Source organism: Boeremia exigua (assembly GCF_020726555.1).
Source record: "Boeremia exigua strain MPI-SDFR-AT-0100 chromosome Unknown C7974scaffold_16, whole genome shotgun sequence".
Lineage (NCBI taxonomy): Eukaryota > Fungi > Ascomycota > Dothideomycetes > Pleosporales > Didymellaceae > Boeremia > Boeremia exigua.
In genome coordinates, this window is record NW_025763533.1 from 18956 (window position 1) to 42775 (window position 23820).

At 49.2% G+C, this 23820-nt stretch overlaps 7 protein-coding genes across 7 annotated transcripts; 3 read left to right on the forward strand and 4 right to left on the reverse strand.

Annotated features, from left to right (window-relative positions):
* The first annotated feature begins 1655 nt into the window (after positions 1-1655).
* C7974DRAFT_406333 (major facilitator superfamily domain-containing protein) lies at positions 1656-3252 on the forward strand. The gene is made up of 2 exons (XM_046143133.1): positions 1656-2535; positions 2590-3252. Exons 1-2 carry the CDS (start codon positions 1837-1839, stop codon positions 3097-3099), a joined length of 1209 nt encoding a protein of 402 aa, XP_045990827.1. The 5' UTR covers positions 1656-1836; the 3' UTR covers positions 3100-3252.
* Positions 3253-4185: 933 nt separating this feature from the next.
* C7974DRAFT_445637 (major facilitator superfamily domain-containing protein) lies at positions 4186-5913 on the reverse strand (the record flags this gene model as incomplete). The annotated part of the gene is made up of 4 exons (XM_046145557.1): positions 4186-4857; positions 4917-5212; positions 5281-5529; positions 5580-5913. 4 exons carry the CDS (start codon positions 5911-5913, stop codon positions 4186-4188), a joined length of 1551 nt encoding a protein of 516 aa, XP_045990828.1.
* A 734-nt stretch (positions 5914-6647) lies between these two features.
* On the forward strand, positions 6648-8105 carry C7974DRAFT_85252 (beta-lactamase-like protein). The gene is made up of 4 exons (XM_046147383.1): positions 6648-7055; positions 7110-7250; positions 7297-7411; positions 7496-8105. The coding sequence occupies exons 1-4, from the start codon at positions 6694-6696 to the stop codon at positions 7988-7990; spliced, it is 1113 nt and encodes a 370-aa protein (XP_045990829.1). The 5' UTR covers positions 6648-6693; the 3' UTR covers positions 7991-8105.
* Positions 8106-11533: 3428 nt separating this feature from the next.
* C7974DRAFT_429248 (uncharacterized protein) lies at positions 11534-14152 on the reverse strand. Its single transcript, XM_046144631.1, has 7 exons — positions 14025-14152; positions 13832-13968; positions 12846-13778; positions 12691-12757; positions 12413-12605; positions 12004-12358; positions 11534-11943 (listed from the first exon to the last, which is right to left on the reverse strand). Exons 1-7 carry the CDS (start codon positions 14067-14069, stop codon positions 11568-11570), a joined length of 2106 nt encoding a protein of 701 aa, XP_045990830.1. The 5' UTR covers positions 14070-14152; the 3' UTR covers positions 11534-11567.
* A 1370-nt stretch (positions 14153-15522) lies between these two features.
* Positions 15523-17584, reverse strand: C7974DRAFT_438027 (urea active transporter; the record flags this gene model as incomplete). Its single annotated transcript, XM_046145233.1, has 2 exons — positions 15523-17380; positions 17430-17584. The coding sequence occupies 2 exons, from the start codon at positions 17582-17584 to the stop codon at positions 15523-15525; spliced, it is 2013 nt and encodes a 670-aa protein (XP_045990831.1).
* A 960-nt stretch (positions 17585-18544) lies between these two features.
* C7974DRAFT_445642 (putative xenobiotic compound monooxygenase, DszA family) lies at positions 18545-20285 on the forward strand (the record flags this gene model as incomplete). Its single annotated transcript, XM_046145558.1, has 4 exons — positions 18545-18771; positions 18914-19127; positions 19176-19282; positions 19337-20285. The coding sequence occupies 4 exons, from the start codon at positions 18545-18547 to the stop codon at positions 20253-20255; spliced, it is 1467 nt and encodes a 488-aa protein (XP_045990832.1). The 3' UTR covers positions 20256-20285.
* Positions 20286-21606: 1321 nt separating this feature from the next.
* On the reverse strand, positions 21607-23610 carry C7974DRAFT_406344 (uncharacterized protein). Its single transcript, XM_046143134.1, has 4 exons — positions 23201-23610; positions 22646-23139; positions 22153-22595; positions 21607-22102 (listed from the first exon to the last, which is right to left on the reverse strand). Exons 1-4 carry the CDS (start codon positions 23576-23578, stop codon positions 21747-21749), a joined length of 1671 nt encoding a protein of 556 aa, XP_045990833.1. The 5' UTR covers positions 23579-23610; the 3' UTR covers positions 21607-21746.
* Between the last annotated feature and the right edge of the window lie 210 nt (positions 23611-23820).

Below are 23820 nucleotides of genomic sequence, written 5' to 3' on the forward strand. Positions count from 1 at the left end.
GACACGCACAGGTGGAGCGAAGCTAGGATGCTGATACGGCACTGTGCTGACTACGACCGACGCTCTTGTGCCGGACAACCGCATCGTGGCCGGCTGCGTGTCGGAAGAGTCATACCGTGCCTGCTTAGCTTCGATCTCGCCAACACAGTGGTACCGGTAGAAGCGGGCGCGGGTATGCTGGGCTCGTGCCTACCGGGCCTCAACGCTTCAGGGCTGAACCCAAGCCTCTCGCACGGCAATACAGCCGGTGTGAAGTATCAGGTGTGGTCCGGCACTCAACGGCCGTTGCGATTGACTCTCTGGATGAATCCTGTCCGAATATGACCACCGGTCCAGTTCTAACGATGATCAGGGGTCCCATTGGCATCTCGATGGCACCGAACTGCATTCAGCGCGATTCCGGTCTTCCAGCTGCCGTATGCCAATCATATCATCAACTGAAAGTGCTGAGAGATGGCCGCACATGGCGACGAACATTTCGTGCAAGAGGGCGTTCGCGGTCTGGGGGGAGACTGTGCTGGCTGCGCTCTTCCTGTGTCTAGCTTCGAAGCTGTTCTCATGGCATTGAGCCTTGCATGTCGTTCGTAGTGCGCCAGCACACGGGGTTCCAGCGCATAGACTTCGTCTAGTGCATCGCACAGAGCTGCTATGCGATCATCGGTCTTGATCCTTCAGGTAAGCTCACGTTCTCTTCAACTAGCTTTTCGGCGCCGTTCTACCGATCTAAGAACAGGGATTACGAGATTGATGGGAACAGTATGTATTTAGTCCACATCCAGCTTCTCTCCATAGAAGGAAGCCACCTAGGTACGAAATCAGTGATAATGGATGAAAATTATGTCTTGCATGGCGGAAGACAAAGTAGAATGGGAAATTCAGCAAGCACAGGTCCAAGGCATGAAGCGTGTACATACGGCTCTGAATGCAGTCCAACCTGGGCCTCATGAAAGAGATCACACTTACGGAGTATGCCAAGTTTCGAAGTTTAGGCTGTTGCAGTAGCAGGTCAATCGCAGGTAAGTCAATTAGCTCTAATAACGAAGAACAGCCCCCCATGTCCCTTGTCAGGTCCGATAAGACTACCTACACTGAATCGTTCTTGCATATGTAGTATTGCTCCCAACGCGGGCAAAACAGGACTAAACCCGCTCCACACCGGCTGCATGGCATAGTTACCTGGCACGTAAACATGCTGCACATTGACATGCTGCATATTGTCATCGGCATCCTCGTTAGAAATGCGCTGTAGTCGCGGGTCTGACTGCCGCACGGTACTGATCATCTAGCGCGACCATCGCATGCGGACCAGCTTGACGCGATTGTTTGGAAGGGAAAGTGCGCCCCAGTGTTGGTGGAATGAGATCCGCAAATAATGCGAGGGCGAACCCTGAACACGAATCCGAACCGCGGACGTAGCTGATCCAAGTTGGGCTTGGTCGTACAGCCGCTTGTGTGTGTGCTGACCCGATGAGTCCTAATCCTGCGGTGATCCGCGGCTTATCTGCGGAATTTCTAGTTTCGCATAGTGACGTCACGGCCAAGCTGTGCCTTTTAGCTTAAGCCTCAAGTTGCACTAGCTTTCGTGCTGGGGTGAATTGAGCTAATGACTCATTGCTATGAGTTGACTCTGCCGACCCATGAACTTTTTTATGTCACCTCGTCCCTGGTGTCTCACACTGGATCTTACTACAATTGCTCTCTGGCACGTATTGGGGCCGCAAGAAACAGAATTTTTTTCACTTTTAATAATCACACTTCACCGAACAGCACGGCGCAGCGTCGGGTCTCGATCTCAAATACCACTCGCCTACGTTTCCGTCAGCGACAGCCTCAAAAATGAATATTGAAGCAGCTCCCGATGCCGGTGTGAGGGCGTGGATGCAAGTCTTCTGCGCCTGGCTTGCCATCCTTAACACCTGGGGATTCGTGAACGCCTTCGGAGCTTTTCAAGCCTACTACACAAGCGTTCTGCCGGAGTCGCCGTCAGCCATCTCATGGATTGGTAGTACGCAGGCGTGCCTGATGTTTGCTGTGGGCACATTCTCAGGATACGCGCTTGACGCTGGCTTGTTTCGCACAACCATCCTGCTCGGCATCTCTCTCCAGCTTCTTGGCATCTTCACGATGAGCGTCGCAAAAACGTACTGGCAATTGCTTCTCACGCAGGGCATTTGCACCGGCTTGGGAGGTGGCATCTTCTTCGTGCCGGTCATGGGGCTTGTTAGTACGTACTTTGCGAAAAAGAGGGGGTTGGCACTAGGCCTCGTGACGACCGGAACATCCGCAGGCGGCCTCATCTATCCGGTCGTGGTACAACAGCTGATAGACAAAGTTGGCTTTGCCTGGACGGTCAGGGTGCTTGGCTTCATGAACCTGCTCAGCCTGGCGATTGTAATAGCTCTCATGAGACCGAGGTTGGCACCGCGGCCCAGGGCACCGCTTATCGACAAAACTGCGCTCAGAGATGTGCCGTACATCTTGCATTCCCTTGGCTTATGCATGCTGATGCCTCCGGTCTACTTTGTCTTCTACTATGCAAGAAACCCTGTCGTCTCCTGGGCATATGAAGTGGGCTGACAGTACGAGCAGGTGGCTTCCTTTGCTAGAGACGAGCTCGGCATGAGTTACACGGCATCTCTCAATCTCGTGATCATTCTGAACGGTGTCGGTCTTCCGGCTCGTGTGATCCCCGGCTACGTCGCAGATCGTTGCATTGGAGTGCTGAATACATTCGCGCTCTGTCTGGTAGCCAACGTAGTCATCTTGTGGTGTTGGCTAGCTGTAAAGTCCATCCCCGCATATTATGCGTACATTGTGGTGTATGGGTTGTCCGCTGCTTCTTTCCAGTCTCTGTTCTCTACCACAATCGCAGCATACTGCCACGACATCGCGAATATTGGCACCAGGCTAGGTATGGCCTTTACAGGAATGGGAGTCGCGACTCTTGTTGGGGGCCCAATTTCGGGAGCTTTACTGAAGATGGGCGGAAGCTATGTCGCGCCGATCTGCTGGAACGCTGCTCTGATGGTTGTTGGAACTGGACTTGTGGTCGCAGCTAGAGTATGGGAGCACGGCTGGGGATTGGCGACTGTATGTTGATGCGATAAGTGGGGCACGGTTTGAAAGGAGCAAGGATGCTCATCGGAGGTGCAATCAAGTAATCGCATGTCTCATGCACAAAGGCTCGTACTTTCCGACCGATCTGTCAGTATTGCAACAATGCTACCCTGTCTAATGCAGTGAACCTTGTCCGCACTAGCGAATGCGAACACTTGTACGATGGAGTGCTCCGGCGTCTTCTAAGATTCGATTGTGCCTTCACGTGCTGGCTCGTTGAAGGGCTCGACGGCTTGCTGGATAACTTGAAAAGGTGATAGTGGTCGATCGCTACTCATTCCGGAAGTCATATCTCTACAAGTCCACAGCTGTGGCATATACTTACCGGCCTTAAATGTATACCACAGACTGCCGAGTAAGCCCGGCACAGCTCGTCAAGTACCTCCCAAAACCTGCCCAGTCTCAGCGCTTGGTGAGGGTCTTGCAAAGAGGAGGGAGTTTCTAGCCACCAGGATGTCGGATGCGGACGTGTGGGCGGGCGCGAAGAAGAGAGCAGGAGAGCAATTGAAAGTACTTGAAGTGTGGAAAGAGGTGAGCTCCGGTTTGTGCCACTGACACGTGGGAGGCCTAAGACCGTGCCGTCTCCTTAGCTTGATTGCATTCGGGTAAGATAGTGTGGCGAGTGGAATAGAACCTTATACCTTTTAAGACTATAGTACTCTTGAATACTCTTTCTTTTTATAGCCATATAATATTTGGTTCTATATGTTTGATTAAAGTTAAAGAAGCTATTTTCTTTACTATATCTATAAGAGTTAGCTAGTAAGGTACTATAGTAGAATTAAATTATACATGTATTAGATTTACCACACTAGGAGCAAGATTTCTTGATTTACTCATCAATATATAACATGAAATAAACACAGCTGTAGAATAAAAAATAGTCTAGTTACGTTAAGATATTTTTAAGCTTTCTACTTAGAAGAATTGCTTTAATACTGTTAACAAGAACATTCTTTGGTTATTTTGGATGCTTGAAGGTTCGCCTGACTATTTTCTGGTCGAGCCAATATCAGGGGCTAGGTGAAAGGCACGCCTAAAACCTAGCTTGATCATGGCCACGATTCCTCAGGCTTGTCGAGCTTCTTCGCTCCCCAAAGATGATCTGTCCCTCTGTAGTTGCCCTTGTGATAGTTTCGCAGCTTCAGATGCAAATCTGCCTCGGGCACGGATAGTGGAGCCATATATGTAGAAAATGACCATGAATGGAAGACACGCCAGCGCCAAAAAAGCAGGTATTGATGATGCCCAGTGCACGCCGAGACTGTCGTACATCTTGGCGGTGAATAGAGGGAACGCCGCCCCAAAGATAGAGCGTAAAACAGCATTCGCGGCAAGCACTGATGCGGCGAAGGCTGTGTATGAGTCGATGAGGTAGTTCACCACAGCCAGAATGACAAGCACAACGCCGAACCCTAGCGGGATACTCGCAGCGATGCTGATGAGCCAGTGCTCACTTGCACTGTTTGTCCAAGCGAACCAAAAGAGTCCAATCGGAATGGCGACTGCACCCACAATGCCAGCGGGCAACCGTGTCTCTGGCTCAACTCGACTTTCAGAGGCCAATCTCAGAAGCCCGTTGTAACGTCGGTTCTCTAGGATGGAATAACCGACTGATATCACCATTCCCACAGCGAGACCTATGAAAGCCAGGCCACCAGTGCTGTCTGACCAACCGCGTGCTTCCTGATAGACGATTGGGAACGCAGGAAATAACATGTAGAGTATACCGTATAGGATCTGCGTCCTGCCTCAGCAAACTGTTGCGTGGGATTCCATATAATGTATTGGCAACTTACAGCAACGTAGATGGAAAGCAGAAGCACAATCGGCTCTTGGAACAGCAAAACCCACGGTCGACACAAAGCTTTCTTGAAAGCTTGCTTGGCCTCAATCCTCCCGTTCGTGATCTCAAATCTGCTCACGTAACGCAAGCCCGTAAGTCTCGAAAGACTGGCAGCCCTGCGTTGCAGTAAAGTCGGTGCGTACGTCTCTGGGATGAGCAAGGTGCCTGAGATCCAGACAGCACCATTGAACGCTGCCATAACACCCTGGACCCAGCGCCATCCTAGGTTTTGGTTTATGAAGCCGCTAACTGCTCCCATTTGGAGTTGTTAGACAGTGAACAGAATGCAGCGCGATGACCTAGATTTCGGTACGCACCTATTGGACCAAGAACGGGACCTAAAAATGGAGCTGCGGCAAACAGCGAGAGGGCAAGTCCTCGTTCGCTGGCATCGAACATATCTGAAATCACGCCTCCAGCGTTTGTTTGGTACGAGGAGCCAAAAGCCCCAGCAAGGAAGCGGAAAGTAATAAGGCTGACTGTGTTCGGAGCTACCGCAACGGCGATGTTAAAAACAGTAAGCATAGCATAGGATGATACGAACACATATTGTCGACCGTAGAGCTCTGGAGGCTTGTCAGAAACCTTCAACGGCAACTTTTTTACATAAGCCTACCACTCACAGGTCCCCAGGCCAAAGGTCCAACAGCTAGTCCTAGGACAAACATGGAGAGCCCGAGAACAACGGCTTCCTGTGATGATCCGAATTCAGACATAATGCCTCTACTACCTCCGCTATAAGCAGAAGAGCAAAATGCGACTGCAAGGGCAGATATCGAGGTGAGTGAGGTCAGACTCCATTTGCGAATCGCTGTGAACGTTGCAGGATTCTGTTGGTCGGGTAGTAACCAGTCAACGATGTAGGGGTCGTCCTCGGTACCGGATCCATCATAAGCTGCGTCCACTATCGAGCTCGAACTTGAGTATAACTGTGGGCTGGGCCATTTCATCGTGTAGTGAGCGAAGGTCCTCTTCGATCCACCGTTGTAACAACAGTATCCAAGCGATAATGTAAAAGTCCTGTGAGTGATCTCTGAAAGGATGGGTGCTCACTGAGGTCTTTTGGAGATAGGCCGAACTTACACGTTCAGACAGCGTTGTGATGGTATTCTCGACACTGCCGCACGATCTTCAGATGTTGGACTTTTGCGCTCAAGCTGACGTCGCAGACAGGTAATCCACTCCTTTCAATCCTCTTTTCCAGACGTAATGTCGGTGTCACCCGAGGAGATAGCACCGGAGATGGCTAAGATATCCAAGACGCACAATCTATGTTGCAAAGTCAAACGGCTCTTAACCCCGAGAGATGTACGGTGAACGTTGCAACTGACAAATATACTTTACTAATCTGTCCCGCTCGATTTACCTTTTAACGCTTACCAAGCACACGTGTAATTGTCGGGATATGCTACACAGCACTTCGGGGATGCAATGTAGCGGAGTGGAGTAGCGCTAGGACGGGAACTCGTGTGGAATCCCGCTGCGCCATCGGCCCTTTCCAAACGTCAGACGACCAGTCGTGCAAAAGGTCCATCAGAATACTGCTTATGTATCTCTGTCGGACCAACATGGCCGGACGAGTATCTATAGACTATGAAGCATCGCGGAGTTTCGTCCAGCACAACCTACCGAGCTCAAAAATTATAAAAGCATGCAAGGAGCAGCGTAGTCTCAAATCCGAACAAGAGCAAGCCTTCTCCAATATTTGAGTAACCAAGTTCTGTTTCGAAATGGCAAACGATGCTATCGACCCCCCAAGCCTCAACATACCTGAATCGGTGATCAGTGTCACTGTCAGAGTGATTGACACTGGTTCGAGAGCTTCCGTACCCGCAGCCGCATTCCTCGAACCTGCTATTCCAGGGCACGAGATCCTTGAGGGCTCACCTGCCTACCCGATCCTTGTAGAACATGAGTCAGGCCAGAAAGTAATATTCGACCTTGGAATTAGGAAGGACTGGCAGAACTTCTCGCCAGCCCTGCTGAAGCTGTTCGAGGTTGCGGGCGTCACGATTGAAGGAGACAATGACGTGATTGACGTCCTTGAAGAGGGAGGAATAAGCAAAGAGAAGATAAACGCAGTCATTTGGAGGTATGACAGCCTAAGCCTCTTATGTTTGACTTTCCTAACCACTACGCACGACAGCCATTGGCATTTCGATCACGTAGGCGACACCTCTCGCTTCGCCCCCAGCACCGAGCTGGTCGTTGGACCAGGCTTCTCTGCCGCTCTTACTCCTGGATATCCTGTAAATAAGGATAGTCCCATCTTGGAGACGGATTACAAGTCAGTCAATTCTTTAGACAATATTTTAGATCTAATCTGTTAGCAGGGATCGGCCTCTTCGAGAGCTCGACTTCACTGCGAAAGCGACCGTGAAGCTGGGGCGCTTTGATGCTCTGGACTACTTCGGAGATGGTAGCTTCTACCTTCTCAATGCACCAGGAGTAAGTGGCTACCGCAATTAGAATTTGCGACCCCCGCGAGACTTGGTTTTTGCTGCACAGCGCAAGCTAACGCGTGCCCCACAGCACACTGTAGGACACATTTGCGCTCTCGCGCGCACCACTCCAAAGACATTCGTTTTCATGGGTGGTGATGCCTGCCATCATTGTGGCGAGTTCCGACCAACCCAGTACCTGCCCATCCCCGCCGAGCTCTCCCCATCGCCACTCACGAACCCGCCATTTGTCCCTGAAACGTTTTGTCCGGGCTCTCTCTTTCAGTCGATTCATCCACTAAAGTCTGCTTCACAGCCGTTTTACAAGCCAAAGAATGATCCAAGTCTCTTGCAAAATTACGCCGAGACGGAAATCACCATTGAGAAACTGATTGAGTTCGATGCCAACAACGACGTCTTGACGATCATTGCACACGATCGCTCTTTGCTCGATGTGCTGGACTTCTTCCCGGCCAGTGTCAACGACTGGAAAGCGAACGGTTGGAGGACCACAGGAATGTGGCGTTTTCTAGCCGACTTCAGGCCTGCATTGGATTACGTCTCTGCGGAAGACAACGAGTCTTAGAAGATGTGATCCCTTGTTGGCTGCACTTCAGGGAGCTTTTTTCGGGTTCATAGGCACCCAGGCTACTTGCTAGCCCATGTCGTTAGATCACATAGACCTTAAGATTGTCGGTGCGAGATTTGAAGATTTTTTTCTTGCTGCACTGTGCTTGCCTCTTGATAGCGCTGACGTGCAATATGATTCAGGGGTGACTCGGTGCACGGCTGTCTACCCTCACATCTGTAACTGAACAAGAGACTCAGTGGTGAAGACCTGTGTTTGGAATTGACAGGGCTATTACCTGGCGCTCCATGAACGACTTGAGTATCGAAGCTCCGACGTCAATGTCAAAGCCTGAACCCTTTCATTACGAAGACATAAGACGCTCCAGGTATTAGATCATTTTATCGCCATCGGCCGCGCCCGAGAATTTCATCAATGCGTCTCGGCGACAGCAGAGTAGAAGGTTTTGCCCTGCTCTATCGCAATTTTGAGCTCCAATGGTATGGGCTGGTGCGAATCATCGCCGGCGGGGGAGGTCTCAGCGCCCCAGGGGGAGCCGCCGTGGACTTCATCGAGGTTGGCCAGCAGACCTGCATTCATTCAGTCAGCCGCTTCTTCATTTGCAAAACAGGGGACTTACGGAAGTCGTCTTGTATCCCAACGGCACGTAGATGAAGCTGTGGTGAACCAGTGTAGACATGGAGGCAATGGCCGTACTCTCTTGCCCTTTTCTTAAAGTGCGTGTGGAGATGAAGACCCCAGCGTACTTACCTCAGAAAGAACCTTGCTGCCACTGCTTGCCAGAGATATCCCACAAGGTCTTGAAATGGGCAGAAAAATTTCCATACCTTGTGGGAGCACCGAAAAGACACCGAAAAGCATACCGTTGAATCCCTCGAGCTGGGCAGGGTCGGACAAGGCCCTACACACATCTCTCAGCTAGGGCCGTGCTGGCGCTAGTGCTTTTCATGGATGTGCAAAGGCATCCGGGCAAGGCTTAGCGCCTTTGTAGCTCGCCACATCGGTCAGCAAGCTGCATAAACTAGGTATGGCAACACAGCTAAACAGGCTGTCCTGACACGCTTCAGCTTCAGGGCATGCCCCTTTTCTGCTGCTGCAATGTCCCATCCAGTCGCTGTCATTCCGTCTGCGGAGGCGCCCGTCGCAATGGAGAAGTTTCAAGTGCGAAGGTATTGATACACGGGGGCACATCGAGCGTGGTGAGTCTCTCGGTGAAATATGTCAGCCAGGCTGGATGCGCTGTCGCCAACACAACTTCACCAAAGCATGCAAGCTATGTCTCGAAGATCAGTGCTGTCAAAGTGATCGACCACAAGAAGAGGTAAGCGGCCGTTTCAGATGCATTGACCGCCGAGGGATCTTATAACCTACTATCATAGTAGTTGTTGACTCGATCTCGACACCGAGCACAATCCCAACAACTGCCGGGGTGGTTTCTGCGCAAAACTCGGGGAAACTATATACACTATTGCCAGCATATGGTCCCGAAACAATCCCGCAAGGAGTCACATGTGAGTTCGATTCATGGTATGTAGTCTTCGGAAGAGAGAATCACGCAAATCGGACTTGACAGGCTGAATTACAAGGCATTGTGATAGTTACCACTATCTGGAGAATTGTTAATGTTTTCCGACGCTGATTATAGCCCATCCTACAGCACTGCAGACAGGGGCAATCCAAAGGGCAATAAGCGGTTTAAAGTGACCTATCTGCCAAAACCGGAATCCAATTGCAAGTCCAGAAGCTAAGAATGTCCAAATTGTCCCCTTCTCGAGAAAAGTCTGTGGCCCAGAGCTTTGACTCCACTGCCAGTTGAGAAGCGCTGCTTGAAATTTAGTAATGCAGTGATGGAGTGTCGTTTCGGAAGCTTGCATACCTGCAGTGATGAAACCTACGTTCATATAATCCCATCCCGCAATAGCGCTTTGTGCACCTACTCTTGTACGCGGATCAAGGGAGAGAGCCTCTATTGTCGGGAGGAAATGCGTGAAGCCGAACTTCACATGGCCAGGAACGGAAAGAGCGTTGAGCAACGCTGCAGCCTTGAAAAGCGCGAGACCAGAGGTATGAAAGTAGCTCATGCTCAAGAGTTCGCGTAGAAAGTAAAAAAGCAAGGAAGATGTTTTTGGATGCTATGCAAGAGGCGAAGAAGTCGTGGGAACTTTGTAGGTGTGATGTTCATCAAAGAGAACCTGAGAAACAAGAGGTCCGTTCACAACCGTCTCATCAGCGGTTAGCTCACTGCTAGCTAGTAGGTAGGTCCAAGGATGCCAGCATAAATAAGCTACTGATGTGGCTATCTAGTGAAAAACAAATCGGCGTCTGTTCTTTGTGGTGGAACGTGACGCAAAGTGACCGATTTAGCTCGTCTCCGGCTGTGTTAGGTCACAAAGATTCCGAACAAGTCCCGCCAGAGCCTACGGCACAAACTCACAACACGTCCGCGCACACATGTGGCTGTCGGTTCGCGGCTTCCGGTTCTCGGGTCGCGGTCCCCAACTCGCGGTGTTCGGTGTTCGGTTGTCGGTTGTCGGTTGTCGGCTGTCGGATCTTCATGAAAACCAGGTCGGTGCTTGCATCGATGCTACCATTCAAGGTTGCCAGCGGTCAGAGAACTACCTTACTTGTTTCGAACAAGCTTCCGTCTCATAGTCGCTATCTCATTCGACAATCACATTCGCTTGCGACCCAAATAGTCATGTCGCAAGATTTGCTACAGTACACCTGGGCAGTAACGCGGCGCACGGTGAAGGCAACATTAGTTGAGCATGCTTTACATGCTAACGAAATCATCTGAGCTTCGAGACAGTTTCAGTCTCGTGCCAAATAGCATTAGCCTTCTTTGATCATGTACTACCGCTCCTCAGGCATGATTTACTTCAGCTCCTTAGACAGTTGCTTATTGTGTGTATGATAGCAGTTCTTGTCGCCCACCTGCGCACAGGCGTCATACTTCTGCTGTTAAAATTGGGTTCTAAACTCTATCCTTCAAGCATCCTTGTGTGGCGTTTGCCACAGAGATATAGTTGTAATTACAGGGTTTAACACAGTAATTCGCTGTTCTTACACATTTTATCTTAGAATTGTGTCCCCACTGTTCAATCTATCTTGATCCACTCTAGAGTTTCTTCCTGTTCCTGTGCACTAAATCTAACTGCATTCGCAAAGACACGTGCAGGAAGATTATAATATGCATACCATTCCTTACTACCAAAACTCGACCTAGTGCTGTAATGTAGCCAAAGGTCAATTGCATAAACGCTGCTGCTCTGATTGAGGATTGATCTTTAGAACTGAGATATTAGACAACAGCATTAAACTGTCTTGTTAAGGCAAGCCAATACGTAGAAATAGCTTGCGCCGTTAAAAGCTTCCCTAAGCAAACTAAATCAAGATAATTGTCTGTTAGCAAGGTAAGACAAGACAAAAACAAGCGTCTTAGATTAGTAGCACCTTCGTCTTTCTGAAACAGGGCTTATGCGATTGTGAAAAACCTCAACGCCAAAAGTAAAGATGTTACAGCAGATAACAGAAAGATTATTACTTCTAATATTTCCCTTTTGTTTGACCTAGTCTATCCTAGTTCGTTCATATTAAACAGAATTGCGTTCCAGTCAAACCCAATTGTAGAATCGTCGTTGAATGGGATATGCCACGCTGGAAATGCTTCCATATTTTCTGTTGTCACAATATCACTGTAAACCTTTGCTGTTTGCTGCTGTTTTCCTTTTCGGCCTTCGTCGACTTTCCTTCTGGTCAGCTCATAGGCAGCGCTCACGGTCCTGCACATCCATGCAGCGAAATTCCATCTGCACTTTAATGTCTCTAGGTTTCCAATCAACTGTCTCAAAAGGACATGGAAGTCGATTGCTACAGCAGGCATCGCACTATGCCTGCGACCAGCAAAAAATTCTAAGAGCACAGCTGATGCATGAAAGAGAGCAGTGGTTCTATACAAAAGTCAGATACGAGCAGCTACGATTTCACAATCGAAGGGAATCGTGACTTACATCCAGCCTGGGCAGAAGGGTACAAATCCACCTGAATTTAGGTAGCTTGCCACTTGACACATCTCAACAACGGTTGTCAAAAGACAATTTTCGTAGCGTAGTTGCATGTCATCGTCGCCACAACCTACACAGGCCCCGCGGTAGTGGATCACACAAGTGCATAGAAACTGCATTCTGAGCAACGGTGCAAGGATACGGTCACGTGGACCTTCCCCAAACAGGACTTGAGAGTCTTGGGGAGGGACTTGTGCGATCATAGTGTCGAAAAATTGCAACTTGCGCTCGATACTGTCCAAAGTCGTGCGTTGGGCATGTTCGGGTCGAGCAGAATAAAACGCCTTCAAGATTGCTCGGACTGGTTCGGTAAGCACATGTCGTTTCAAGGCAATTTTCGAAAATTAGGACATACGGATCAACCCAATGGAGGCCGAGGTCGTCATAAAGTTGAGCTCGGTGAATCGATCATAACTTGAGTACGACGACTTTGCTAAAGTGACACAGCCCTCGAAATATTGTTGTTCAGCGTGTAACTCTTGCTCGATGTCTTCTTCCGCAATGGTCATTGGAGCTCCAACTCCCGTGGCGATGAATGCGTCGCATGTCTAGAGAGTGTGGTCAGCGAGCGTGGATACGCTCCAAATTAAAGCCCAGTTGTCTCAAATTGCAGCCTTGACTCGTCTGACTCACCAAAAGAAGCAAGGCAAGACGGTTCCGCTTTAACATCTCCTCTCTGGATATTTGCATCGTCCTAACCCTGTAACGAACAATGTCTGTCAGTCTCAATTACCAATTTCAAGATGCAGAATACATAAATGAAGCGAAGTGCAGGGTTTGCGACTAACCTTCTAAAGAGTCCCATTGCCATGCCTACGTTCGCAGCCCTACTCATCCAGTATCTGGGGTTTCGCTCCATTGTCCAGGTCTGCCACATTTGCGTCAGTAACAGGAAACCTGCAACCTGAGCCTCGCGATCACGTTCCAGCTCAAAGTCGGCCAAGAGTCGCGCCTTTTCTGCAAAATGGTCTACCAGCTCCACCTTGCTACCGCATGTTCCCACCCCGGCAGCCATGACAAGGCTCTCACTGGCAAAGTGCGAAGCCAATGCGAACATACAATTAAGAACCAATAGGGAGTAGTTGCGCGTAGCGTATCCTTCAAGCAGCGTATCCTTTTCGACCACAGGGAAATGAGGGTGCACATGCTCGAAGAAGAGGCCCAAAAGGGCCTCCATGACAGGAACACGTGGCAGCACCAAGATGGCCTGGTCTGATAGGAAGATGCGTGTCGATTTTCCAAGCTGAGATAGCGCTTTAGAATACCATTCGGGGGCACCTAAGCTGCCATTGGACGCATCCGCTGTGCGGAGGGGAAGATGGGAATTCGGTACTATGTGGATTCCATTCTGGTTTTCAAGCAATGATATGCTCCCGAGAACATGTGGCAAGGCAGCCTTTTCGTCAACATGTATAACACTCATTCCATCACCGCTCTGCGCCTGAGCAGAAGTGCCGGACGTTTGATTTTCGATGTGACTGATGGCTCGATCTACGTTCTCACCGGTCGCCGCATCCATAGAAGAGAAGGCGGTCCCATAATTGGCAGTCGTCCCATGAGCGTCGAATGAAGGGCCGCTCTGCCTGACAGGGGGCAGGTGACTCTGCATGAATGCGCTATCGCAGGCCTCTGTCGGACTTGGAACACGCTCTGCCGCAGCCGGATCTTCTGGAATGGATTTTTCTTGAGGCCGGGTTTTATCAGCCCGTGTTGTACTGCTACTGTGTTATTGTCTAATAACCATTCTCGAGAGCCAAGTCAGGGCATGGCTTACATGGTGTTCTGCCGACGATATGAGGATCGTAATACGCATCGTAGCGTTGCAACTTTGCATTTGGTACAGGGGTAGACGCTCAGAGCATCGCACTTCACCTTTCGCAGATGACACATAGTACATGCTCTTGACGCCCGCTGCGATTCCTCTTGAGATACTGAAGCTTAAGTTTGGGATCAATCGGTTGACAAACCTTCCGAGGATACTGTTCTTCGTTGATTGAAGCTGAATTCAACATACTATAACAGATAGACCGAAGCAGTCAATTGAAGGCTGTAACTGCTACCTTCGTGGAATGTCAGTCACAGTATTGGTTGTTGGTCGGTCGGTCGGTACTTCCTTTCCACTCAGATCCGCACTGGCTGACAGGCTTAGCAGGCAGCTGACGCCGCACGGACGTTGATCCGCGCCGCCCCACTTACCGTGCACGGACACCGAATAGTATATAATGCAGGTTTGGCTGGAAAGACTCAACAAGATCCTCTGAGTTTGTTGTATCCTCCAGGCGATTGTATTGGAAAGCACGGGAACTGGATATTTCGTCAAAGATCGTGTTGAGAAGTGATGAAGTCTTGTGGGAACGACACATCTACGCGATAATTGAACAAGATACAGTTTAGCATCTGCTCTAGGGACCGGCACCCCATACACTTACTGGCCGAGCAGTATGCATGTATCACATCATATGGTCTAGTTCAGGCGGCCTGAGTAGGGTGCAGCCTAGATGCACCCTACTGCGCTCTTGATAGATTTCCGAAGCTTAGAATCTTGCCCCGCAAGTTGCTATCAGCTGCGTTCCATCTGCTATACTAGACAAGCCCCGAAAGGCAAAGATCGGGGGTAACCGATCTATTTTGCTAAGGTGCTACAGCAGTACAAACACCTACACGTTGGGTGAAGATCCGAGGTGGACTGTCAAATGATCTGTCGATGTAATAGGAACACTATAACTCACTAAATCGATGATTGGTATGGATTCGAAAATTGACAAACCCCATATGCGGACTGTATATAATGGTGCAGCTCATCTGTTAACCGGATGTAACTCCATGTATTGGAAGGATTGTTGCATATTGCAGCAAGGGCTAGGCTTCATCTTGCCATGACTCCTTCCCTGTACAGAAGATGGTCTTGTCAGTCTGATAGGAACCGAGGAAGCCTGATATCAGAAACACTAAGACGTGGTCGAAGGACTTGATAGTCAGCCATTCAGATCATTAAAAGTCTGCGCAGGCGCTTTACCGTCAATTACGATCAGTCCTTTGTGCACACGGCCATTCAACAAATTGACAGCTCATATCATGAGAGCCAGTATCATATTATGCGTACCTTCCTTCTTATCCAATCTTTGCTAGCAAGCGTCAGTATCACAACCAACCTCCCAGCACAGCACGCCGGTAGCAGCACCAAAGATGTCGCAGTCCGCGATGAAGCCATTGCCCCCCAGATTTACTATACTGATGTGGTAGGTTCGTCGAGTTTAATCCTCATTTAGAAATCACCCTATGTCTACGCTTCGTGTGTTTCTAGCACTAACTTGAATAGACTAATACCACTTATAAGCGTCGCGAAGAGCACCTTTATGCTGATGTGGTAGGTTCATTAAGTCTTTGCAAAGCGCGTTACACGCTGTTAATATTCGAAATCAAAATTTAACAACAGATTCCTGTACAAGGTTCCAATCAAAGGGCTTAGACATTTGTAATGGATTTAGCCACATCGGCAATAGTACTGGAGTCCTCCGATACAGTTTTCTCACTTCTACCTCCCACTCCACGCAATACTGCAAGAATCTGATCTCGTCCCGACCATATCGGTGCAAACCCAGCTACGAACATTGCACCCCACAGCCAGATTGTGGCAAGAATGACCCAAGCGACATAGAAACTTTTGCTGAAGATGTAGTGGGCGGCGTACATTGGCAAAGGCCACAGCACCCAGTGTCCGAGAAACGTTGCCAGTGACCAGAAAGCTGCGATTCGACCCCATCGCTTCAGGTCACGCTGTTGTTCCAAGGTTTGTGTCTCAGATTCGGCTTGATCGGCGGTGACGACGCTCGTTTGTCGTCCTTGTGCAGACGTAGTGACAGTATGGAATGCAAGCTTCTCATTCTGGAAGCTGGCCCAGTCGAAGCGTTGAGGCTTGTAGAACGAAAGCAGGACGCTGTAGAGTGCTGGCGAAAAAGCTGATGCAGTGGTACCATAAACGCAGGGCAGAGCATTGCCTGTCGTCTTGACTGTGACTTCTCCGTACAACGCCTGGGCGCTTCCCAACCAGATGGCTATTCCTGTAGCAAGCCCGAGCAAGGGTGACACGGTTGCGGCAAGTTTGCTTTGACGGCGCCAAAGTATGGCAAATACTGTCGGAAAAATACCCGGACATGTTAACACACCCAGCATGTAGAGAGTCCAGCCAAGATCCACGCCTCCGTAGTGCAACGCTGTGGAAAATGCGGCAGCGAAAATGGCGAAGAAGATGACTCCAAAGTGCGACCACCGGATCACATCTCGATCAGTTGCTTTTCGATTGATGTATGTTCGATATACGTCAAATGACAGGATTGATGAAACGGCAATGACTTGAGCAGATAGCGTTGAAGTGACCGCCATGAATGTGATCAGCAGCATGCCTGCCGCACCTCCCTTCCCTGCAATTGTGATCGCAAAGTACGGCAGTACAAGGCCACCACTAATCTCTTTTGAAGTCATTCGTCGCGGATAGGTTGGAAAGATAGGGTTGTCCTCAAGCCCAAGTACAACAGAACTTGCTAGTGTGGCAGTCGCCCATGGAATGGCAAAGTATGCAATTCCACCAATGACATAAGCCGGGACGACAGACTTTGGAGATGCCGCGAAAGCTTTTATGAAGAAGGATGTGTCCATGATGACTAGACCAAAGTTGGCAAGTAGATGCAAGATACCGAAGTAGATACCTCCTTTGGATGTCATGGTGAGGTATGTTCCATCATGGTTTCCAGGGATAGGATGCTGCACCGTTGCTGCCTTTACGAGTTCGTACAGATTGCCAATAGATCCCACCTCGGGTACGGTCCAGACTTTGACAGAGAAATAACTGAGTATAATGAGGATAATGAAGGTGTGGAGGTAATCCGTGAGGAAGGTGGCTTTGATACCACCAACAAACGTGTATAAAGCAACACCAACGGGGAGGAGAAATGTTGCAGCAATGATGTGCATCCCTGTCAGCGCAGTGATTGCAGCCGATGCACCCAATAGCATGTTCGCGCATGCGATGATGTTGTTTATAAGACATAGAAACATCCAGACAAAATGGGCAGTCGTTCCATATCGAATACGGATGATTTCGAGTAAGGTATGAGCCTCAGGGATCTTTCTCTTACAAGATATTCCCAGTAAGGCGAAGAACACAATCATGGGAGAGCATCCAGCTGCAAACCAGAATGGACCAGCAATACCGTACGTATATCCAACAAGGGAGGAGCCGAGCATGGCAGTACTCCAAAGCCATGATGAGATGACGGCAGATGCTGCAAGTCCAGTCCTAACGTTCCGGTTTGCTGTCATAAACCTAGGGCGCTGTTAGGTTTTGTAGAGCGTGGTAACGTGTAGTTACTTACATTTCTGTTGTTTCATTGTCCTCACCAACGGTTTTCTTCAGCACACGCGTCACAAATATCATACCAAGGGCAATTGCAAGGCCAATCCCCACAACAACTCCATACCCAACAGCTTGAGAAAGTGGAGGAGTGATGAAGTCAGGTCCCACGGCCATGGTGTCGGTGATATGAATATGCGTCAATCAATGCAGTGATTACTGGGGGGTCCTACGAGAACTTGAAGAACTACTGTGTATGTACATGGTCGAATCCCCTAGCTCGCAACCTATTCGTCACTTCTCTCCAAAATGGCGACAGTAAACTTAGGATGATCGATACGGGCTGCATCGAGATGGACCTATAGAGAACTCATGGTCGAGACTCTCTGAAGGGCCGTGAGAGCGATACCGGATGTCCGAAGTAGAGCCTATCATTGTCGTCCCATGTGCCGTTGTTGTGAAAACTCTGAGAGGTTACCCTAGTCACTATTTATCCCGTTATCATGGGGTAGGCATATTGATTGGGTTCGATGCTGCGGAGGACATACCGCTGTGAATTGGTGGACTTGACGCCATTTTGGCGTTGAAAGTTGGCATTAAAGCACGAGATACTAAAGTACTGATATCCGGACTAGACAGATAGCAAGTGTTAGTTACTTGAATATCATCCTAACGCAGGGTTTATTTCTCGAGGTATCTCAGGTTGGATATGAGGGGACAGGGACGTTGAGAAAAGGATATCGGAACTCTCTTGAATTACTTTTATTGAGGATGCTATAACTCATGAAGTTTCTATTGAGGGAGAGCACAAACCAAAGAATTCGACGGAACGCTCTACACAGTACTCATGTGCTGATTGTGAGGTTGTGAGCAGTTTTCAAGATCATGTGTATGCAGCTTAGCGTCCTCCCATATGGTAATCTAAGCGTTGTTCGTGATTCGCGAACATAATTGCGCGATTATTGTCACGTCATCTAGCCGACAGATTGCAAGTAGGCGAGGTGACGATCTGCAAGGAACGACTCCGCACAGTTTGGCCGGAGGTAGTTGCGGGGGACCATTCTCGCAGCCATATAGTGTACGACAAGACCCCGTAACATTGCAGACCGATATCTCGCACATCTCAATCACGCCACGATGGTCGCCAGCACCGATGTCGCAAGTCCGAAAAAGAAGCGATTGATTCTGAATGCCTTCGTGGAGAATTGCTCAGGGCATCAGAGTCCGGGACTTTGGCAACATCCTGATGATAGGTCAGCGCACTTTAATCGCATCGAGCACTGGGTTGAGCTCGCGAAGCTCTTAGAAGCTGCGAAGTTCCATGGCATATTCATTGCTGACGTTCTTGGAGGGGTAAGTTCTTCGTGTCAAATCTAGCACGACATAGTGCTAATCATTGCTTAAGTGAGTTCGCAGTACTACTCTGAAAAGCATCACGCACTGCGCGCAATTTTTCGCCTGCACGTGAGCGAAGAGTGAGTTATGAATAGGCTGACAAGCTAAAAGGTATGATGTGTACCAAGGGTCGTTGGAGGCAGCAATCAAGTCAAGCGCACAATGGCCAGTGAACGAGCCTTTGGCAATCGTTCCTGCCATGTCAGCGGCGACGAAAAGTATTGGCTTTGGGGTGACATGTGCCACGACATACGAACAACCATATCATCTTGCGAGGAGACTTTCAACTGTGGATCATCTCACGCATGGCAGAATCGGATGGAATGTAAGTACAATCACCTGATAGAGACGACTTATCTGATCTTGTTGCCAGATTGTGACTGGCTACCTTGATTCTGCCGCAAGAAACCTCGTGAACGGTGCTGATCAACCATCGCATGATGAGAGGTATGAAATTGCTGAGGAGTACCTTAAAGTGATGTATATGCCCTGCTTTGCGTTTTACGATGAAAGTTTGTGGCTTACTGGATGTAGGTACAAACTTTGGCAATCAAGCTGGCGTGACGAGGCTGTACAGCTCAATAGAGCAACTGGTGTCTTTACAGACCCGGCACTGGTTCGAAAAATCAATCACAAAGGCAGGTACTATACGGTTCCGGGTCCTCACATTTGCCAGCCTTCGCCGCAGAGAACCCCAGTCCTCCTTCAAGCCGGCACCTCAAAAGCTGGCAAGGCCTTTGCAAGTCAGCATGCTGAAGCGATATTTGTTGCTGGTCACAGCCCAGCTGTGGTTGCGAAAAATATTGCCGACATCCGCGAGCAAGCGAAAAATGAGTACAGTCGAGATCCTCAAAGTATCAAGTTCCTTGCATTGATATGTCCCATCATAGGACGCACAGAAGCTGAAGCGCAAGCAAAATTTGAAGACTATCAACAATATGGTGACCTCGACGGGGCACTCGCTCTCTTTGGTGGATGGACTGGGATCGACCTCGCCCAATACGCGGATGACCAAGAACTCCGGCACGTTGAAAGCAATGCGATCCGCTCAGCTGTGGAGGGCTGGTCCAAGGCATCTCCTGGAATCCCAAAATGGACAAAACTTACCGTGGGTAAGCACATAACAATTGGTGGACTGGGAGCTACTGTAGTAGGCACCCCAACCCAGGTTGCAGATGAATTTGAGCGATGGGTCAATGATGCGGACGTTGATGGTTTCAACATTGCATACGCTATCAAGCCAGGCACATTTGTTGATGTTGCAGAACTACTCATCCCTGAGCTCAGAAGGAGAGGTCTCTTCTGGGAAGATTACGCGGTTCCCGGGGGAACATACCGTGAGAATCTCACTACCACTAAGGGAGCATCGCACCCAGCTCAGGATCACCCGGCATCAAAATATCAGTGGCGATCTGGTATTAGTGCAGAAGATGCTATTATTCCACAGGCTTAGTAATAATGCTAGCAGATAGTAATATAGCCAATATATCTACTATTAGATACTATCTATAATTAATCTACTACTATACCTACTTTATTTAATTTTATAAAGCCTCTAGAAGAAACATAGAACCTAGATACTGACGTAAGACTCAAGATGTTTTTCAATGTTTGGCCAGAAGACATGACAAGTAGTAGGACAGCTAGTGTGCTCACCAGTGACGCGAAGGCTGAAAACAGACGCATACAGAGTGCACGAGGCACACGGTCATTGGCGGTACTGGGAAGGAAGAAGCACAGGCAGTTACAGAGAACTAATCCACAGTCCATAAATGCACAGACCTTGCGATTAGGGGTTCGCATAGCTAAAAAAGGTGCACTACGAGAAGTTTTGTTGGTTCTAGCCGCCTAACATGCTGAGCAGATTAGACGCCGCGTTTGCCAAGAGCTCACTGCAAGGCAACCTCTTGGCGTCTCATTTGGCACTCCTACAAAGGGAGCCAAGAAATGACAGAGTCGCCGAGCACCAATCACCAGCTTTACAATCTAGGCTCCAGCCGTCAAGGCTAACCCGTTAAGAGGCTGATATTGGCCTTTTGTAACTATGGATGAGGGTGATATTCTCGAATTGGCAAACCCCAGGTCTGCCAAGAAACACAATCTTCTTGTGTGGCCCTGTGAGGTATGGCCGAAGGAAAAAGACTGGTCTCACATCCAAATAATTATCATAATCCACAGCTTCATTCATGGGCATACGTCTACGAGACATATATAAAGGCGTGGAGCCCTCGCTGCTTCTCCAACGCGGCATCTCTAAGGAAGTGTTCCTCCACCTACCCTTCATCAACACCGTCTGGCAAGATTCTATCAATCGTGACCATGAAGCCCACCTTTATCACTGCCCTCGCTACGGGCCTCGCTGCTTCTGCTAGCGTAAGTGCTGCACCAACACCTTCACAGAACACATCTCCCAACCCCCTTCATGCACGAGGCATTTGGACTCGCGATGAATGCCATGCAACGATTGGAGGTACTGTTGTTGGAGGTAGCACGCTTTGGATGTTGCGAAACACCTGGAAGAACAAGTATGGCGACGACTTTGGCGGCAGTCTTAACGTGAGTAATCCTTATCTATCCAACACCTCTACTAATGTTTCTTCTTAGGGATACGGTATCAAGGGAGTGTGCTGTTGGGGTCAATGCTTGTGGGTGGTATCCGAAGGCCCAGGCAGAAATTGGTCTAGCGACGCCTGGGGAAACGCTCATCACAGGCTCACGCAGATTACTGGTAACAGCCAGCGCGGGCTTTGCGGAGCTAGGGTCAACAATGATGCATATCTTGTTATGATGTCTGCACAGCACGATATGGTATCTCATCAAGGCCGAAAGATGAGCGATCACTTTGGAGATACCTGCGGTGGTAGACCACCTTGGTAAAGGAAAACGCAACGAGGACTAGGGCCGTTACATCGCGTTTTCGAAATGCTTCATTGCACATCCGAAGCTATCGATATTTGGTGGTTTCGAGAAAGCTCAAATCGCTCCGCAGGGGCCGAAGCACGTTTTCCTCCACTTCATCACGAAGTTTGTCGTCTTCAAAGCTTGTGTCTGCATTTAGGTATCGCGTCAAGCAGAACCTAAATGCGACTTTGAAACCAGGGAGCAACTCCTGCTCTTTGTCTTCGTACCATCTGTGTGCTGTCTGATAATCGGACATGTCATCATTCTCTTTCCCCGTAGTGCCGTCTTCGGCAAGTCTTAGCTGCTCAATAGACTTTCCACTCTTCATTTCAAGCAAAATGACAGCCAAAGCTAGGAGTTTAGATCGGTCCGCGGTTGTGCCTCTAGTGGAGGCATCAACTACTAAGTAGTTAGCGATGTATTCAAATTGAGGTAGTATAGTGATTTACTGCATGCAAAATTCTGCACTAGGTACGGGTAGCCGATGTCCACCCTCTGTTCGGGACGTTTTGGGGCTCTAAAGAAAGCGATGTCTTTCTTAGTCCATTTAGTGTGCAACCACGGCGTACCAGTCAGCTGGAAGATTGAAGCCACCAGCTTGACAGCTAAGTTGTACTGATCCTTGAGTTGTAGTCTTGCGTGAGAACCTGAGAGGAGATTGTCTAGAGTGAGGTAGTCAGTCACGTATGAGGCGGTGGAATACTCCAAAGAGTAGACCCTAAGACTTCCTTCCTCATCAAGACAAAATCCAACGGATGTTTGAACCGGATGCTTGAAATAGTGGCAAAACTGTTGTACCTGCGGCAGGTTCGAAGGAGTCATATACGGGGCTTTGTTGACCCGATCAGGATCTAACTCTACATTGAACTGCACCTGGCTGGAATTGACGGGTCTGGGATAGAAGGTCAGCAACTACGATTTCCTGAATAGCCTTGAACTGACTCTTCGAGAGGCTCAATGATTCGGACTTCTGTGTGGAGTCGCGGGAGGTGATGAAAGCAATCCCCTGCGAGACTGAGTGTAAAACAGCTCACTTCTTCATCCGTGTAGGCTACATGTGAGGTGGTCATTCTCTTGTAGGACTCCTGAATTCGCTGCTCTAATAACAGGAATGTCGAGTGCTGAGGTCGCGAATTGCACCAACTTATGGACAAAGCGCGGTGTAGCCGGGAGGCATGCCGCTGGACAATCTGCAAGGGACTTCTAAACTTTGTCTTCGATATCCGGTGATTTGTGGGCTCTTGTGACTTTTCAGCCCTTCCAGTCCATTGACCAATCGATTCGGTACATGACTTGAGCTCTTCAAGGTTCTTCTCAATGCGCCTTTTGCTCATTGTGAATTTGACCCGTTCCTTGAATCGAAAATTGTCCTTGAGTAGCGGGCCCTTGTCAACTGGCCTATTTGCGTCGACCAGCTCTTTTAGCTTGGTGGATCTCTAAAGCGAAGCGCGTCAACATGATTGAGAACGCCAGTAGCTAGGCCGCAGAATGACTTACTTTCCGTGCCCCGTCGATGTTCAGATACTTTGTGATCGATACCAGAACACCGCTAATTTGGTCGAGTGCATCGATGAAGGGATCATAGGTAGAGCCAAGTTTGACTCGGATTGTATCGGCGATTCGTCCCGTTGTCCACAGCTCATTGCGAGGATCGTCAGTCATCATAACCACCTCTTCTGGCTTTGCAATACCGCGCAACAGATTGTCAATGACCTGATCAACAGTAGTCCTTAGATGATAGAGCTTTCTGACGAGGGCCAGCCTGGCTTCTCTCGGGTCAATGAAATCCTTAGTATATCGCGCCGCCCCTTCATAATGCTCAAGGGCTGCAATGAGCAGCGGAATGACGCCAAGTACCAGACCTGCCTCTGCCATAGTAGAGAATGAGTCTGAGGAGTAGCCGGAATAGAGGCAGAATTTAGTTGGAGAAGACAAGGCTGAATTTGTCACCCGCAGAGGCGGGGTAAGATCTGCCCAGGCATGAAGGATCATCTCACGTCAGCCGCCCCCTCCTACCTCTCTTCTTCAGCCTTGTCAACCTTTGTTTCTGCACTGAGTTCTTCACTTCATTAAAGCTGAAGGGTGCGGAGATTCATATACTGCCGTTGTTTCTTTGA

Excerpts from the sequence above, each read along its gene's own strand:
- C7974DRAFT_406333 (XM_046143133.1), top strand. The coding sequence starts at position 1,837 with ATGAATATTGAAGCAGCTCCCGATGCCGGTGTGAGGGCGTGGATGCAA. Across the intron at positions 2,536-2,589 it reads TCTACTTTGTCTTCTACTAT|GTGGCTTCCTTTGCTAGAGA; the intron begins GCAAGAAACCCT and ends CAGTACGAGCAG.
- C7974DRAFT_85252 (XM_046147383.1), top strand. The coding sequence starts at position 6,694 with ATGGCAAACGATGCTATCGACCCCCCAAGCCTCAACATACCTGAATCG. Across the intron at positions 7,251-7,296 it reads ATCTTGGAGACGGATTACAA|GGATCGGCCTCTTCGAGAGC; the intron begins GTCAGTCAATTC and ends ATCTGTTAGCAG. Across the intron at positions 7,412-7,495 it reads ACCTTCTCAATGCACCAGGA|CACACTGTAGGACACATTTG; the intron begins GTAAGTGGCTAC and ends CGTGCCCCACAG.
- C7974DRAFT_429248 (XM_046144631.1), bottom strand. The coding sequence starts at position 14,069 with ATGTTGAATTCAGCTTCAATCAACGAAGAACAGTATCCTCGGAAG. Across the intron at positions 13,969-14,024 it reads AAGAACAGTATCCTCGGAAG|CGGGCGTCAAGAGCATGTAC; the intron begins GTTTGTCAACCG and ends GAGGAATCGCAG. Across the intron at positions 13,779-13,831 it reads TATCGTCGGCAGAACACCAT|TAGCAGTACAACACGGGCTG; the intron begins GTAAGCCATGCC and ends ACAATAACACAG.
- C7974DRAFT_406344 (XM_046143134.1), bottom strand. The coding sequence starts at position 23,578 with ATGGCAGAGGCAGGTCTGGTACTTGGCGTCATTCCGCTGCTCATTGCA. Across the intron at positions 23,140-23,200 it reads ACATCGACGGGGCACGGAAA|AGATCCACCAAGCTAAAAGA; the intron begins GTAAGTCATTCT and ends GCTTCGCTTTAG. Across the intron at positions 22,103-22,152 it reads AGTGCAGAATTTTGCATGCA|TTGATGCCTCCACTAGAGGC; the intron begins GTAAATCACTAT and ends ACTACTTAGTAG.